Here is a 15,771-nt window from a genome sequence, read left to right as displayed (position 1 = left end):
CCAGGGTGCTCTGCCTTCCTTACCTCTCGAGGGCTGCGCTTGAGAGGTTGTCTCAGAAAATATTAGATGAACAAATGTGACTTCTGCTGACTGGCCACTGTTAGGTCATGCCCAAACCTGCTCTTTCATCTCTTCTTCCCAAACTTGACTCTCACTAGTCGAGCCCTCATTTCTTCGTTTGGTTCCCTCGACTCTTGGTTGCTTGGCCGCAAGCAGTGGGTGGGAAGAATGTGGATTGTGGGGACCACTGTCTCCACCCCCATGTTGCCTTGGTTTGGGTCCTGAACACTATGGTTTTTGTCTTGCTGTTGGGCAAGTCACATGAGCATTTTGAACTCTTGTTTCCCTGTTGTGAAGTGGGGGAATAAATACCCAATGAAGAGGTGATGACCTAAATGTTTGGGAAGGTTCCCAGCAGAAGTCTACAAGACACTTTTTAGAAATTGCTATTCTCCATTCTTTCAAAAATTTTCCTCCTATTTTGGCTGTTTATGGAAAGTTGACTTTGCTGATTTTTGGCTAACCTATGGCTGGCATAATGTTAAACCTCTGTTTGGACTACTGAAAAAACACAGGGAACAATTTGGGAATTTTGGGAGTCTGATTCTATATCTTGCCTTTGCTTCTTCCTTGGGGAGCAGATTTTGGGGAAATGGTTTGCAAAATTGAACCTGCTATCTCATCACTCTTCCTCTCTCCATAGATCCTGCTTCTCAGAAGATGCACTATTATAGATATTCTAACGCCGAGGTCAGCTGCTGGTACAAGTACCTCCTCTTCAGCTACAACATTGTTTTCTGGGTGAGTGGCTGAGAGCGGCCGTGTTCTCTGTCCTTAGTAAACCATGCTTCTTCACATACTTTGGGTTTACCTGGCCCCCCATGAGGTGGCAGTCATGGCCTACCCTCATGAAGCCAGTAACAAGTAAATTATAAAATAGACCATCAAGTGCTGTGATGGGGAAGGCCAAGGTGATTAAAGATCAGTTTAAGGTGCCCTTCTTCAGCCTTGGGGGTTCAGGAAGGCTTGGGGCTCTGACCCAGTTTCCCTCCACCCACACTCCAGGAATGCCCCAATGAGACATCAACTGTAAGGTCCTTTGTGCACACTGGACTGTGGGCCAGGCCCTGTCCTGGTTTCTAGCAAGTGAGGGTGGACAAAGGTAGTAAAGCCCTGCCCTTGTAATGCTGGTATTCAGCTGGAAGAGGTATTAGCTTAAGAGCTTCAGAGCAGGGAAGGAGAAACCACTTGGGCAAGGGTGCTTGGGAAGGATGTTCAGAAGAGAAGGCTTGTGGGCAGAGACCTGAATACTAATGAATACACAGCCATGTGGGGTCTTGGGAAGAAAGCACTGGTTAGGGAGAGCAGCATGTGCAAAGGTCCTGAGGCAGGAATAAGCTTGGCATGTGCAAGAAACAAAAGGAATTCCATGTGGCAGGATCTGAGTGAGTACAGGGCATAAGGGACACAGGTTAGGACACGGGCACAAAGAAGCCAGGTCATGTGGGACTCAATGGTTCCCAGTAAGTAGCTGGAATTACTTTCTGGCTCCTTTTAATAACACTTGGTAGGTTATAAGTTGGATGGTGTCATCTGATTTTGGAAAGATTCTGAAGAGTGAAGGGATGGGTGGTGGTCCCAAGTTCTGAGATGAAATTTGGGGCAGAAGAGTTAGCATGATCTCTTAGCCAGACACATGGAGTTGTCAGTTTCCTGGAAATGCAAGTCTTGGCCACCACTGGAGGAAAGGGTGACCAGATTATTGAAGGAGAGTGTATTGACTGAGGAGAGAAGGAGTCTGGATATGGAGGCGGGGATGCTAGAGGTGGGATTGAGGAGAGTCCACTCCAAAGTGGGCTGTGAGTGAGTGGCCTGAGGTCAAAGGAAGACCAGGAGATTTTTGTGTCATGGAAGTCTCAGAGGAAGCCCTTCATGCAGAGAGGAGTAGGGTGGGAACAGAATACTGACATTGGCTTTGACAAGGTGGAGGTTGTGACCTTGACCAGAACTGCTGGGGGGTGGAAACCCACCTAGAGTTGGCCCAGGAGCTAATGGGACGTGAGAGAGTGGAGACCAGTGACTCATGACAGTTCTTTCAAGGACTCTTGCCTTAATGACAAGCAGAGGAATTGGGTACTAGCTGGAGATGGTCAAGGGGTTAAGAAAGATATAAGAGCATGTTGGTGGGATTGGTTCAGACAGAGGTAGACATGGATTCTGTGCAGGGGAACAAGACCACATGACCACACACAGAGAGTTTTTAAAACCGCCCTGTAATATAAGCAGCGTTTCTGGTGTCTGGGCCTGCAGCTAGTGTCTGGGGGAACCAGACAGAGGAGGAGGCACAGGGTGAGTGGTCATGACGCCACAGTTGCCTCTGCTGAGGATGTTGACATTTCCTATTTGGACTGGGATACTTGACAATAAGGCAGACTTACCACACTTCTCAGCCTTTCACCCTTGTTTTTCCAGCATCATCTCCTGATGATTTATCCCAAATTTGTGGGGGTGGGGTGGGGGGGTGGGTTTCTGTCCTGGAGAAATAGAGTGGGATTCAGTGGCTTGGCTGTTTACCCCAGGACTTTTCTGGTCCCAGACAACCTTTCATTAGCAACCACCTCATTGCCCCTGTAGTAGAGCAGTGCTGAACATTTGAGGTGGTTCCTGTGGACCCCTCCTAATGGGAGGACTGTGGCTGCCCCTCCCTGAGATGTGTGACGTCCAGACCTGCATTGCTACCTGTCTGGAGGGGAGCCTTCTGGCCCCACCTGGAGTCCCCACCTGCCAGCCAGATGCACAGTTCAGGGCCACCTGGTTCAGACCTGCGGTTCGACCTTTTTGGCCTTGTCCACCCAGCTGTTGTACCCTTCAGCCAGCTGGCCAGCTGTGCTTGTTGGCCTTACATCTCGACCTCTGACTCTCATTCTGATTTTTGCATCTGGAGTGAAATTCTCCTGCGGCCGCTGTGGCTAAGGGCCTGGGAATCTCCGTTTCTTCAGAGCTTCTTCACAACAGATTCTTTGCTATTTGGAAGTTTTACTAACCTACCCCGTATAATACATTGGCAGCAGCAAATTCAAATTGTAGAGTTCATGAATCCAGAATTGTAGCAGGTCTGTTTGGTTATTGAAGGGGGCTGCAGTGTTATCAGAGTTTTGCAGAATTGGAAATGTGTGTGGTCGAGAGCTAATCATTTTTTAGTTGGTGTCTACTGGGGCAGAATGGGATGGAACAAAAAGGAACAGTCAGGGAAACAAGGACTGAGAGCTTGGTTGGGAAAATGAGAGGGGGAGGCCGCCTGGCCCCTCCCTGCTGAGTTCCAGGCAAAGATTTGCTGTCTTCTGTGCAGGGGCTGGAAATGTGGAGTGAGGTCTGAGAACTGGGGTGTAGAGCCCTTCGAGAAGTACATGACGCAGCCAGGGCTCCTGGGTGCCAGTCTGGACTCCCACCTGAGCTAATTTCTTTATGAATTGCTCTTACCTCCCTGCTGCCTGCTTCACAAGGTTGCTGAAAATGTGTAATATGGTATGCCTTCTCAGAGGAGTTTTCTTTTTTAAATGGAGAAAATACAGAAATAAACCAATATAATGAAACATCCTCCAAGCCCATCCCACCACCACCACCATACTCCCATCAACTGGCTTCAAAAGTTACCAACTCAGCCGAATCTTGTTTAATTTATATCTTCTTCCACCTTGGATTATTTTGCCGGATCGTTTTGCAGAGAGTTTTTGTTTGATTTTGATGAATTAACAGTGAGCAGTGGAGCAGGATGACAGCCTTAATGGTGGACTTGGGCTCAGTAGGCAGGTTTGAATATGAAGAAGCAACTTGTTGATTCTCTGACCAGTTCTAGGTGCTGGAACAAGCAGAGGTTTTATTTGGCAGGTTGCCCCATCCAGAATTATTTTCACAGTAACATTCTTTATAGCAAATACCTGTAGTACTGTTCTTTAAGCTGTCTCTTTCCAACTTCAGGACCAAGATTTTCCCATGGGACATTTAATACTTACTGGAGGCTAGAAACATGGATGCCCCGGTATTTGTGTCTGTTCTGAACTGAGTGGTTTACTAGGTGAGCATGGAGCTGGGCTTCATGGGGTTTTCATCACAGGGATGTCAGGGAAATGCTGCCAACACAGCATTTTGAGGACATGAACGTTGTTTACCCTTCTTTTGGTTTTTTTAAAATTATAATCATTCCTTGGTTGTGTTAGACCTATTTCTGGGGTGGAATCTCACTTTGACATAGGGAAATGCAAATCAAAACCACAATGAGATACCACTTCTCACCCCTTAGAATGCATATTATTAAAAACAAGAACATAACAAATGTTGGCGAGCATGCAGAGTGATTGGAATCCCTATGCACCATGAGTGAGAATGGTGCAGCTGCTGTGGAAAAAAAGTATGATGGTTCCCCCAGAAGTGAAAAAAATTACCATATGCAGCCATTCTCCTTCTGGGCGTATATCAAGAAGAACTGAAAGCAGGATTTTGAAGAGGTATTTGCGCACCCTTGTTTATAGCAGCATTATTCACAATAGCTGAGAGGTAGAAGCCACCCTGGTGTCTACTGAAGGATGAATGGATAAACAAAAGGTAGTCTATACGTGCCATGGTATATTCGGTTCAGTTCAGTTCAGTCGCTCAGTCGTGTCTGACTCTTTGCGACCCCGTGGACTGCAGCACGCCAGGCCTCCCTGTCCATTGCCAGCTCCTGTAGTCCATTGAATCGGCGATGCCGTCCAACACCATCTCATCCATGGAATATTCCTCAGCCTTAAAAAATAAGGGAGATTCCTACATGTACTCCCACATGGGTGAGCATTGAGGACATTATGCCGAGTGAAATGAGGCAGACACAAAAGGACGAGCGCTCTATGATTCCACTTATCTGAGGTACGTAGAGTAGTCAGAGACGGAAAGTAGAATGGTGGGAAGTAGGGACTGGCGGAAGGGAAAGTGGGAAGTTACTGTTGAACAGGGTCAGTTTTACAAGGTGGAAAGATATCTGTGGATGGAGGTGATGGTTTGACAATTCTGTGAATGTACTTAGTGCCACTGAGTAGTCTTACTTAAAAATGGTTAAGGTGGTTAGTTTTATATTATGTGTACTTTATTACAATTAAGTTTCCTTTTTAAAAAACTGTTTATTTATTTTTGGCTGTGCTGGGTCTTCATTGCTGCACCGGCTCTTCTTTAGTTGCAGTAAGCGGGGGCTACTCTCAGTTGCACTGTGCAGACCCCTCACTGCGGTGGCTTCTCCTGTTGAGGATCACAGTCTCTGGGGCTTCAGGGGTTGCTGCTCGCAGGCTCTAGAGCACAGGCTCAATATCTGTGGCACACGGGCTTAGTTGCCCTGTGGCATGAGGGATCCTCCGGAACAGGGATGGAACCCGTGTCTCCTGCACTGGCAAGCAGGTGGTAAAGACACTGAGCCACCAGGGAAGCCTCACGATGATTAAAATTCTTGAAATATCTCACTTTGACTTGCAGAGGAAGGGAAGCTGAGAGAGGCATGCAGCCTTTGTCTTTGTTCATTCTCACCCCCACCTGATTCTGGAGAGAATTTGGGCTTCCCGGGTTTTACTGAGTGTATCGTCAATGAGGGATGATTCCGATGAGGCTGGCAACTCCAGGATTGCTTACCACCACAAACACTGAGTTTAATCTGCAAAGGTTCTGATGAAGCCCTTGCCAGGATCTATTTCAGAGATGGATTAAATGTGTAGAACCGAGGCCCCTTGTAGGCACAGACAATCAGCCTGTGTTTCACAGAGAGCCCCTACCTTGGGCCTTCTCAGTGACATGGGCCACAGCTTTGTTGCTTGTAAAATGCAGGAATTCGCTTCTGAGCCTCACGTGCAGCCTGTTTCTGGGTGAGAAACATGGACATTTGTGTTCTGCGACCAGCATGGCTTGAGGCCCCTTCCTTCAAAGTAACAGATGCCTCCCATGAGTAGGGTAAGCATGTAATTTGTGGTCCAAGTCAGGAAACTTTAAAGAATGAAAGAGAGGTTATTAAGAGTTTTGCCGGAACAACAGATGTGCCCCAGGACTGCCCCAGGCAAAACAGGACAGTCCCTAATCCTAACCCTGCCCAAGAGAGGCAAAGCCAGTCTAATGTGGAAGGACCTAACAGCAGCTCCCTGCCCTTGCGCCTGTTTTTGGCGTCTCTGTGGGTGAACGGTCTCTTGGTCTGACCCTACAATGGGCTGTTGACTCTGGATCATTCTAACCACTAGAGAATTGCCCTTATTTGAGCTGTACTCTGTCCATGTGATATTGGACCCCAAGGCCTGATCCCCACGCAGATGGTTTCTCTGGTTCCATTTCTTGGTTGTTTAATGCAATCAGAATAGAAAAGTTTAGTGTTTTAATACTGTTTGTAGAGTATTTCGCTTTCACTGCTGAGAAGTAGTACCTTTTCCTCTTCCAGTTTTATATACTGAACTCTTGTATTTGCTTGGAAATTCCTGAGAACTACACAAGGCCCCCCAGCTTTACTGTGTTCCCTCCTACAGGCTCCGTTCTCCTGTCTGCGCTCACTCATAGTTTCACTTGGTGAAAGTATCCTCATCATTTTGCAGTCTGCGTTTTCGTATTAGCATCATTTAGGATAGAGCATTCCAAGTTGCCAAGTAGACTTCCTGACCATGTCTTTGAAAATTCCATATTGGACTTTTAGGTTGTTTTTCTACTATCCTGGATAAGGACGCTGTGATTAGCTTTTGTAACACAGATTCTTGCCTTTGGGGAAAGGACGAGAAATTATTTGCTGGGATAGGTTCCCAGGAGTGAGATTAAATGGGTCAGAAGATGTGTCCATTGTGTTGACTGGCCTGACACATTTATATAATCATATTCACCAGGAGGGCTGCCCCAGTTCATAGGAAATAGATCGCCTTATTGTTTGGCGCACATGGGTATGTGTCTGTGTGTGTATTTTTCCATATTTTGGCTTGCCAAGACAAAGGGCAAGGATTGCTTAATTATAGACTCCACTTGAACTGGGAGTGGCTGATCCTTGCAGGTCCTCAGCTCCTGATCTCACTGGTTCAGGCACATCTGAGGCTGGGACCCCCAGGAGGAATTTGCAAGGATGGGCAGTATGTGTACTGTGATTATTGCCTGGGACATGTGATTATTACACACTCACAGGGTGGTGTCAAGGCTGAGTAACTGATGGTGTGTGTAACTCTGCTTCTGGCAAATAGTCAGCATGGCCCAGTCTGACGGGGTGATCTGTCATCTGTGGGGGAGTATCTTACTCCTACCTTGTTTATACCTTTCCCCTCTCAGAAATGTGTTTTTCAAAAATCGTGTCTATTGAGGTGTAAATTAAATAGAATACATATACCCATTTCGGATGTTCAGTTCACTGAGTTGGCAGCTATACACTGTGTATAATCACCATCACCACAATAAAGATATCAAAGATTTCCATCTGTCCTGAAACTTGTGCTTTTCTGTAGTCATTCTCTCCCCACCCCCTCCTCCAGCAACCATTGATCTGCCTTCTGTCATTATAAATTAAATTTCGCTCTCAGATCTGGCTTCCTTTAATTTAGAGGATGTTTCTCTGTTTTTTTTTTTTTTTCTGTCTTTTTTTAATTTCATGAATTTCTTTAAAAAGTTTTTAAATGTTTTTATATTTAAAAATTGTGGTAAAACGTATGTAACAAAACTTAGAATTATAACTGTTTTTAAGTGCCCAGTTCAGTGGCATTAAGTGTATTCATGTTGCTCTTCATCCATCACCACCATCCATCTCCAGCCTGTTGCATGGATTTCTACTTTTTATTATTTTCTCTCTTTTGTGTGTTTTGGGATCATGCTGTCTTCTTGAGGTGGAAGATTAGGTCATTGATTTTAGATCTTTCTTTTTTCCTATAGTGTAAGTACCTCATTTTATTGTGTTTCCCAGACACAGCAGTTTTAACAAATTGAAGGTCTTCTGGCAACCCCAAGCAAGTCTATCAGCACCATTTCCCCCAGTAGCAACGGCTCAGTTCATGTCTCTCACATTTTGGTAATCTTTGGAATATTTCAGACTTTTTCATTGTTGTATTTGTTGTGGGGATCTGTGATTAATCACTACTGTAAAAAAGATTATGAGTTGCTGAAGGCTCAGACGATGGTTAGCATGTTTTAGCAGTACAGTGTTTTTAAATTAAGATATGTACATTTTTTCCTCAGTCACAATGCTATTGCATACTTATTAGACTGCAGTATAGTATAAAGCTAGTCTTTGTATGCACTGGGAAACCAAACAGCTTAGTGTGACTTGTCTTGTAGTGGTGGTCTGGGAGCGAACCCAAACGTGTCCCAGGTGTGCCAGTGCTTGATGATGCTCCATGCCTGTCTGCATCCCACATGTCTTGAGATGTTTTCATTTCATTTGGTTAAATATCTTCTATACTGTTTATACAAGTGTCTTTTCTTTCCCTCCCTGGCTTCCTGCAGGAGTTTCTCTTTTTTACTGGGTTCCAGCAATTTTATCATGATGTGTGCTGGTGTGTTTTCTTGTGTTCTGTTTGAAGTCCATTGTGCATTTTGGATTTGTGAGTTTATATTTTTCATCAAATTTTGGATGACTTCAATTATTATTACTTTAAATATATACCCCATCCCCTCCTTGAATTCCTTGTTGTCCCACAGGTCACTGAGATGCTGCTCCATTTGTTTTTTTTTTTTTTTTTCACCCCCTCCATCATTTAATTTAGATGGTTCCTATTGCTCTCTCTTTGAGTTCACTCATCTTCTGTAGTGTCTAACTGGCAGCTAAACCCATTTAGTGAATTTTTCATTTCTAATGTTGGTTTTTCTAATAGTTCCATTTGAATCTTTTTTATATTTTCTATTTCTCTCTTTGCTTATTTTCCTGTAAATCTCTGAGTATATTTTCAGTATCTGTTTTGAAGTCTTTGCTGATTCCATCTTCTCTCTCATTCCTGTCTTTTTTCCAGTTACTGATTTTTTTTCCTTTTTATAGGTCATGTTTTACCTCTTGCTTATCTGGTGACTTTCGTTTGGACGCTAGATATAATTTTTCTGCCCTAGTATTCTTCCTGTCTTGGTCAGCTTGGGCTGACATTACCACATGCCATTGCTTTTGTTGCCTAAACAATCGAAATGTATTTTCTCCCATTTCTGGAGGCTGGAAGTTTGAAATCAGGGTGCCAGCATGGTCAGGTTCCGGTGTGGGCTGTCTTCCTGGCTTTCACGTGGCTGCCTTTCTGCTGTGTTCTCACATGGCAGAGAGAGAGAGAGAAAAAAAAAAAAAACACAAGCTCTGGTCTCTCTTCCTCTAATCATGGAGGCTCCACCCTCATGACCTCATGTAACCCCACTTAACCTCCCCGTCTCCAAATACCATCACACTGGGGCTGCGGCTTCAAGATGTGAATTTTGGAGTGACATAACTTTCAATCCATATCAAGTCTTTTGAGTTTGCATCTTTTGTCTGAGATTCATTCTTGCTGTGGTACATAGCTGTAGATTGTTGATTCTCATTGTTGTGGGATATTCCATTATGGAAACATATTATTTGAATTACTTGTAGTTTTATGCTATTAAGACCTGTTGAAGTAATATGGCAACATACCAGGGTTGGAGACCCGAATTATAGGATGTCCTGGGGTTCACGTGGCTGAGCTGAAGGAAACCCTGTCTAGGTTCAGATGGTTTCGGTATGATAGTTGAGTGCAGGACGTGGCTGATTATGGCTTGCACGCCAAACCTGGCTCTCTGCCCGTTTTAGCACATAAACTTTTTTTGGAACAAGCCCTGCCCATTTTCCTGCTAAAACAACAGAATTGAGTAACTGAAACAGCGACCTTCCACCCGGCAAAGCTGAAGATACTTAACTGTTTGGCTTATGGAACTGCCGACCCTCAGCTTAGTATCTTGTTAATCATCCAACTGCGCCAGCAATGGCAGTGACTGGGGCGGGGGTGAGGCGGGTTTGGGGTTCCTTCTCGCTATCGCCTGGGGCCGCTGCCTGTAACCATCCTCCACCTTCCTTTCTTTCAAAGGCTGACCAGAGGCAGATCCCTGGGCTGGGCGTTGTGTGCATGGGCTCCCTGTTATCTGGGAGCACAGAGTGTCTGTGGAAGCTGCCCCAGAGCCCTGTGGGGTGTCCTTCCCCATCCTGGTGGGGCCCCTCGCAGGAGTTCACAGGCTCTGTGGGAAGGGCACACATGCTTCTGGTTTTTCAGAACCGCCCTTCCGGCAGGAGGAAAGGCTGGTGTGTGATAACTGTGTGACCCAGGGCAAGGCACTGACCCGCCCCGGGCCCATTTCCCTCTGAGATGAGGAAGCTGGGCTCCAGCATCCCTTCCGGCCCCTAGAACTTCCAGACTCCCACCCAGAAGTGGCTGGCTTTAAGCTTCTTTTTTTTTTTGAAAGAAGCAGTCCGTTTATGCTCTCTTTATGTTCCAGAGTGGATGCAGTCTGGAAGGGCAAGGCCGCCTCATCTTGACCTCAGCGCACTGGCTATCAGGACCAGGTTGGGTCTAGGATCTGTGCCATCTCTGGCATCCTTTCACGTGACCACAGGCATCTCTGGTGTTCCCTGGTCTTGCCAGGCCAGGATTTCTGGTTCTGGAGAGTGCGTGCCAGGACCATTGGGTTCACCTGGCATGATTTATGGGGCCGGAGCTCAGGCAGCAGGAGAAACAGAGGTCTTTGGAGATCACTGGCCTCCACTGAAGTCGGAGAGAGCTATGGTTTTCTTAAAGCCACAAGGTGAGTTAGGAACAGAGCTGAACAGTTTTATTATAGCTTTTTCTACTCCCTGCCCTGTTCTCTTTCCATCATCCTTTCCCCATTTCACTTGAAAAGTGCCTCCAGGAGGCACCTATTTCCTTAAACTCTACTCTTGTCTCCAAAAGCCCAGTGAAGCAGATGCTTCTGACCTTGTGTCAGGACAAAGCTGTGTCATTGGAGGGTGAGGCACAGTGTCTTCAATCCAGCAAATGCTGATAAGGTCTTGAAGGCCCCCCAGGACTCTGCTCTGCCTCCAAGGCGAGACAGGGCTTGCTCAGTGCCCCAGGATAAGCATATCATTCGGGATGAATCCTATCACCCTCCTTTGACCCAGGAGGGGTCACCTTCATTTTGCAAAGGAAAATGGGTTCAGAGAAATTTCTGGACTCACACAAGTCCTCTCACAAGGAACTTGTGGGCTGGAGCTGAAATCAGGACCCACTGACCCATGCTGTTTGTTCAGCGCTGCCCAGGACTCCTTTGGGTTTCAGTGCTTTCTCCTGATTCTTTTCAGAGGCACCCTCGGGTGGCCCAGGGGAGCCTGCCTCAGCTAAAGGAATCTACAAGAGTCAGGGGCTGGCAGGCCAACAGCCTGAAAACAACACGACTGCTGGTGGTTTGTCTTGATCTTGTGAAGGAAAGGCACTGAGGCCTGCAGTAATTGCCTGAGCACTTTCACACTGAAATGAAATCTTGCAAGAGACCAGGGCCACTAAACTGTCTATGATGAGGGGCTGCTTTTAACCTGCTTGGTGTTGGAATCCTCCTCCAGTCCCGCAGAACCTAGCCAGGTGTCTACACGTCCATCGTGTCCGGAACCTGCTGGGTAAAGGCTTGCCCACCTTGCGAGTTGACTCCATGTGGGCTTCCAGAACAAAGCAGGGCTGGACCAGCCCAGAATGCCCTGGAGGAAACCTCTCACCTTCTTACACAGGGGGCCTTTGCCTCAGGTCACTCCTGAATCTTCACAGTGACCCCCACAGGGGTCCTGACTGGACACAGAGTGGTCCTCCATTGGCTTTACTGTGGCACAGCCTAGAAGCCCCGTCTGCAGCCTCCCACGCCACTGGGCGCTTGTGACTGCCCCTTGTGGTGGAGGGCGTATGCTGGTGCCCACTATTCGCGGCTGCCCTGTGCAGTGAGATAACATGATGTCAAGACAGTCAGAGACAGGCAGGTTTGTTTCTTGACTTCTCCACCAGCTCGCTGTGTGAGTTTAGGCAATAACCAAATCATCCTACATCTGAACTTTCCCATTTGAAAAACGGGGGTAACAGTACCAGTGTTATGGGGGGTGGAGGGCCTCTTTAGGTGTATTGTGTTTAATAGCACCAGTTACCCAGGAGAGGGTGGTGCTGCTTGGCCTGGTGACCACCACGGTGTGCGAACCTGATGGTCCAAGGCTGGCCTCTTTGGGCTTGGCGGGAGCTGGACTCCGTTCTTTGAGAAGGAATTTAATCAGGTCATAGATGAGCAACAAAGCAGGTTACTCCGAGGCTGGAAGATGGTTGGCAGCCAAGAGGGCAGCCCAACTACACAGACCATCTGTCCCGGGGCGGAGGTTGGGGGGCGGGTAGCCAGGGAAGGGGCTCCACAGGGAGCCATGCCAAGCTGGCCAGAGTCCTGGCTCATTCAAGAGGTTGCTGTGTGAGCTCCAGACAGGTCGCTTCCCCTGTCTGGCCCTCCTTCAGTCTTCTTGTCTCTAAAACAACCGTTGGTCCTTGAAGTTCCTGCCTGGGGCCAGTGCTCACTGAACGCATGACCTGGCATGTGACACCCCTCCAACCCCCCACCTCAGTTCCTGTCTTTCTGCTGCAAGTTAACTTTAGTTCTTCCTTTGAAAGAGAATGGAAAAAAAACATGAGCTCTTATTCTTGGAGCCCCGTTGTTTTGGGAGAAGGAGAACGGGGCTGTGGTGGCACGGAGCTGGTGTCTCAAACTGACTGTGTTCAACGAGAAGGCTGCAGGGGCCAGACCTCCCTCACCATCCCGTGTGGTACCTGGTGGTGGGTGGGCTGTCCTGCAAAGTGGTCAGGCAACCCTAAACAAAATAGAAAACCTCTCTGCCCTCAGAGGGCTTAAGTAGGGGAGGAGACGCAGTAGACAGGTCACGTGGTCTAGGATGAGTACCATGAACAGGATCCAGCAGGGAAGGAGGTCAGGACTGACGCGTGGGGAGACAGTCTGTGCAGGATGGCAAAGGGAGGTGTGTTTGAGGAGGTGAAATTTGGAGAGACCTGAATGGAGTGAGGGAGGAAGCCAGGAAGGGATGTGGAGGAGGAACATTCTAGGCTAAGGGATCGAGTCAAAGTTCTGAGGCAGGGGTGAGGCAGGTGAGTTCAAGAAACAGTCACAGTGGTGGGGAGGGATGTCAGCAGAGATGGCCGTGATCTGGGGTGGGTGGATGGGACGGGGGCCGGGGAGCTGGGTTGGAGATGGATATGCGGGCTACAGCCTGGCTACCCAGGCCCTTGTGAGCCACAGCAAGGAGTTTGAATTTTATTCTAAGTGTAAAAGGAAGTCATTGGAGCATTTTGAGGAGGAGGGTGATCTGATATATATTATTAAAGTGTTGTTCTAGTTGCTCGGGGCCTGTGGGGAGACAGTTTTGAGGTCCCTGCAGGGGTGATGGCATGGACAGGTGGGAGCAGAGAGGGTTCTTTACGTATTTTGAAAGTGGGACTAATAGCAGGTCCTGGTAGGCTGAATGTGGAGTTGGAGGGTCAGAGCGTTCAAGCCTGAGGTCGAGGTTTTCTGTCTTAAGAGTAGATGGTCAGTGGTGCCATTTAGTGAGAACAGGGGAGTTGGGAGGAGCCGCTGGGGAGTTGGGAGACCACAGCTCCCTCTGGGGACGTGTGAAGATTGAAATGTTGCTGGTCGTATTTAGAGGACAGGTCAAGGAGACATTGGTGTGTTTGACTTGGGATCAGCTATGGCTGGAGGTTGGGGTTTGTGCGTCAGCTGTGTGAATTATGAGATCATCCAGAGGGTTAGGGGAGGGCAGGGGTCAGGACCGAGCAGTGAGGCTCTCCAGCATTTAGAGGGCTCTGAAAGAGGAGGGTAAGCCCTCAAAAGAGACTGAGGCGGAGTGATGGGGAGGAGCGGAAGACAACCGTGTGTGCACCCTTCCTGTCCCCAGAGCTGAGTGCCTCAGTGGAGGAGGGAAGAACCACTGTGGTGGATGAGGGTGAATAAGCTAAGGCAAAAGACTTGGCCTCCCAGCTTGGAAAGAGGGAAGTGAGTCATCAGACACTGCGAGGAATGGTGAGGAGGGATGTCTATAGGATTCAGCAGAGAGCAACTAGTCACCTTCCAGATTGCTTACTGCAGTGTCAGACACTCAGGAATGGAAGGTCATGCACCCCATCAAGGAAAATGACGTCCTTTATCAGCTGGCTAATCCAATGGGAGGACTGAAAAGTGGGGGATCGGTGTGATGTGGTGGAAAGAACCTCATGTCGGTTCCTTGGCACCCGAGTTCCAACAGCAGAGGGACCTTTGGCCACGTGGTGCAGGCTGTCTCCAGTGCTTGAGGTGGTGCCTAGCATTTGCTCAGTGTCCACCGAATGCATGAGTGAGGAAATGAATGAACTAAACCGAGCCTTAGGATCTGGGTCTTCTCCCTCACTGCTTACTGAATTGTTACTGACCTGAACTTGGGTTCCCTCGCCCAACTTGCAGCAAAGCCAGTTAATTGACACAAGGTTGTCGTGAAGGGGAGTACAAGGTTTATTGCAGGTTGCCCAGCAAGAAGAATGGGCAACTCGTGCTCAAAAGACCCCAACTCCCCGAAGGCTTTCAGACAAGTGTTTTTAAAGGCAGATGTTAGTAGTGAGGGCCACAGGGTATGTGGTTAGCTTGTGGGCTTTCTTCTGATTGGTTAGTGTTGAAGTAACAGGTAATGTTTCAGGAATCCGAATCATCAGCCTTCCAGTTCCAACCAGTCTGGGGTCTACACTTCTTGTGGTCGGTGTGTAATCGCCCTCCTCCACAGGGTGGGGGTCTTATTCTGCAGAACAACTTGAAGATAGTGGCAGATTGTTATCTAAATCCCTTCCGGAGGAATCAGGAGTCCTGTGACTCCTGTGCAATTATTCTAATCGTTAACTGCTTGAGTCTGCTCTTTGGAACAGGTAGGGGGAGGGGAGGCCAACAAGAAGCAGGGGGCGTAGAGGGGCTTGGACCCTGCAAGGTCCCTCAGGGTTCTGCTCGGTTTCAGTCTCCCCTTTTCTTTGATATTCCTTAATCTCAAGGAGAACAGGGGCGGGACAAGAAAGGGAATGAAGTTGTGGATAGAGCGATTAATCATCAGCTTGTCAGGGAACTTGGTTTCAGGGGACTTGGGTTCAGAGTTCTCGTCCTGGCCCTCTCGGCCCCTGTGGTACTTAGTCGAGTTGGGGGCGTGGGGGTGGGGGCAGGCGGATCAGGTCACTTGGCAGGACTTTTTCACTTGAAGTCCACAGACTGCTGTGGGAACCAGCAATGAGGAGTCTGTGAACCCTCTGAAATTCCCTCCAAAATGTGGGGCCTCTGAAAGTGGCCTGTGATCCAGAGGAGGTTGGGAACTCCCGGGCTTTCTCCGAAGGCCTTTCCTCCGAGTCCAGCCTCCTAGGGCTTGCAGTGGGCAGGAGGGTCCTGAAGCTGGAGAACACACTTGAGAAACTTGCAGTCACAGAGAACCTGCCCTGTTGTTTATCACCAGGTCCTGATAAATGGCAGCGAAATGCCAGCAGAGTATAAGGCAGTTAAGCAGAACAACAGGAGGCTGCTTAATTTCTGAGGCCACAAGGTGTTTGCTCTGGAAAAACCCTTCCTGGTGTAGGAAGTTATGGGGTGTATATGGAGGGTCTCTGTCATGGGGCAGATGGGGCACCTTGGCACCAGCGGGCTCCTGTGGATGAGAGGTCAGGGTTGGGGGACACGGTTCTGAGGTTAGCACATGGCTCAGTGCAGGCCTCTTAATTCAGTAACATAACCCAGCGTTCCCTGAGCACAGGT

At 48.0% G+C, this 15,771-nt stretch overlaps 1 protein-coding gene across 2 annotated transcripts in view; it reads left to right on the top strand.

The window, feature by feature from the left end:
• TSPAN14 (tetraspanin 14) overlaps window positions 1-15,771 on the top strand; it is a 54,206-nt gene that overhangs the window by 25,909 nt on the left and 12,526 nt on the right. For both annotated transcript variants that reach the window (XM_040242583.1, XM_040242582.1), the window contains exon 2: window positions 704-801. In XM_040242583.1, coding sequence (XP_040098517.1) covers window positions 721-801 — 81 coding nt within the window. In that variant the 5' untranslated portion in view covers window positions 704-720. The remainder of the gene's footprint in view (window positions 1-703; window positions 802-15,771) is intronic.

This window comes from Oryx dammah, unplaced genomic scaffold (genome assembly GCF_014754425.2).
Source record: "Oryx dammah isolate SB20612 unplaced genomic scaffold, SCBI_Odam_1.1 HiC_scaffold_6, whole genome shotgun sequence".
In the NCBI taxonomy this organism is placed as follows: domain Eukaryota; kingdom Metazoa; phylum Chordata; class Mammalia; order Artiodactyla; family Bovidae; genus Oryx; species Oryx dammah.
This window is presented reverse-complemented; position numbering and strand designations above follow the sequence as displayed.